The following is a 1,987-nucleotide window of genomic DNA, read 5'->3' as shown; positions in this document are numbered from 1 at the left end:
GAGAGAGAGAGAGAGAGAGAGAGAGAGAGAGAGAGAGGCATAGGAGAAAGAGCGTGAGAGATAGAAAGGAGGGGGAGAGAGAGAGACAAAAAAAGTATCGAAGAAGCCACCGGTCGACTTGGGTGCAGGACAAGACGACCCGATGTCGGAAGCGGGTCGCGACCTCGTGTCGACCCGCGGTAGTCCTCACCTTCGCCTTCGTACGTCGCCGCCGTCGTCGTCGCCGTCGTCGCCGCCGTCGTCGTCGTCGTCGCCGTCGTACGTCGCTGTGAAAACAGCAATCGCAGCAGGACGCTCCTCGTGTAAATGTGCTCCCGTTCGTGCCCATGTGCTGCACCTCCTTCTATTTCTCTGCCCGCTACCCCTGCGTCGAGCCCTGTAAATCCGGAGCACACCAACCCCGATTAGCACGCCCGAACACGCGCACTTCGTACTCGCAAACATGGCCAAGATCCTCAACAAGGACCCTGTCACGTACGAGAAGGAGAGAGACAACTTCCTCAAGGACCTCCGACACTTCCACGAGACTCGAGGGTAAGCCAAAATGCATACGTCCTGCATCTGATGGAGTGATTAAGTAATTATGATTACATTTCCCTCTTCCCTCCATCCTGCGTGCGTACATACATACGTTTGTCACCAACTTAGATCGCTCTCCTCTTTCTCCCCCCTCTCTCTCTTCCCCTTCCGACCGTCATCACTCGACCGCTAGAATCGACGATCAGAAGCCGCCAACGCGCGCCAGCGCACGTTGAGGTTAGGTTCGACTTCGTTCCTTCGATTCTTGTCGGGTTTCGAGGACAAAGGTTCGTATTTACCGAGTGTTTCCCGTGAGTATTTTCCGCGTGGACGGTTTTGCACGCGCCAGGAAAATATGTCTCGCGGAAAGACTTTACTATGTATACGGATTACTCTTCTATACACAAGTGTACACACGTATGTATGTATGTATGTATGCATACATACGTGTGTACAGATTTGATATAGCATCGAGATATTCTCGAAATGTGCGCGAACGTAATATGCTATGTAACGTACTGTTGTCGTGATTCGATTTAACTCCGGATCTTATATCATGATTACGTGAACCACCAATTTTTTTTTCTTTCTTTTTTTTCTATGATGTAAAAACGGAAATAATATGCGTTATGCGCTAATGTTTTGTAAGGCTTGCTATGTCGCGATTCAAATTCGTTTCATTGGATGGATTTAGAAATTAGATTTTCTTCAGGCACTGTTTCTCTGGCAAATTCACAAATTTATCGATTAAATTTTGCATTAAGATTCTATGAATGTAGATATTTGCCACTTTTCTCTCTTATTGTTTATGGATAACAAATGTATTTGATTTTTTGGCAAATTAATTAATTGTGAAAGATTTTGTTATTCTTTACATTCATTTGTTATTCTTTACATTCATAAAAAGAATCTATTGAAGTTAACACGATTATATACTTATTTTTACATTTTTACCAAATTATAAATCTTAATTAGTCTTAAAACGGAAAAAAATTGCTTTTCAATTTATGAAAAATTAATTATCTAAACATAGTGAAATTCGTTTAAAACTTGTCCGATATTACAAATATTTTTTTCTAATTTTAGGACTCTCTTCAAGAAGTCTCCAAAGATAAATGGGAAAGATATAGATCTGTATTTACTATACGTGGTAGTGACCGCTCATGGAGGATGGATTAAAGTGAGTCTTTTTTTTATTAAATTGAAAGAATTTTAACTAAATATATTGTAAATCAATTATTTTAGCTCGTTCTCCTAATTATATTTAACATAAAGTATATATAACTGCAGATTAATGTTGTTTTTAACGTCCAGTTAATGTATTGCTTAACAAGGATGTATGAAATATTGCAGCATTGTTATATAACAAAAATAATCTTGTGTATGTGTGTACACACACACACACACACACACACACACACACGCACGCACACACACACACACACACACACACAACAAACGAGTAACT

General features: G+C 40.9%; 1 protein-coding gene across 1 annotated transcript in view; it reads left to right on the top strand.

Annotated features, from left to right (window-relative positions):
* The first annotated feature begins 442 nt into the window (after window positions 1-442).
* The window catches only part of LOC105622957 (AT-rich interactive domain-containing protein 2), a 115,533-nt gene continuing 113,988 nt past the window's right edge, over window positions 443-1,987 (top strand). The window contains exons 1-2 of the mRNA XM_012204363.1: window positions 443-534; window positions 1,606-1,699. Of these exons, the coding sequence (XP_012059753.1) occupies window positions 443-534; window positions 1,606-1,699 (186 nt within the window). The remainder of the gene's footprint in view (window positions 535-1,605; window positions 1,700-1,987) is intronic.

The sequence above is a fragment of the Atta cephalotes genome (genome assembly GCF_000143395.1).
Source record: "Atta cephalotes unplaced genomic scaffold scaffold00051, whole genome shotgun sequence".
Taxonomy (NCBI): domain Eukaryota; kingdom Metazoa; phylum Arthropoda; class Insecta; order Hymenoptera; family Formicidae; genus Atta; species Atta cephalotes.
The sequence above is the reverse complement of the archived record's forward strand: the minus strand, read 5'-3'. Positions and strand labels throughout refer to the sequence as shown.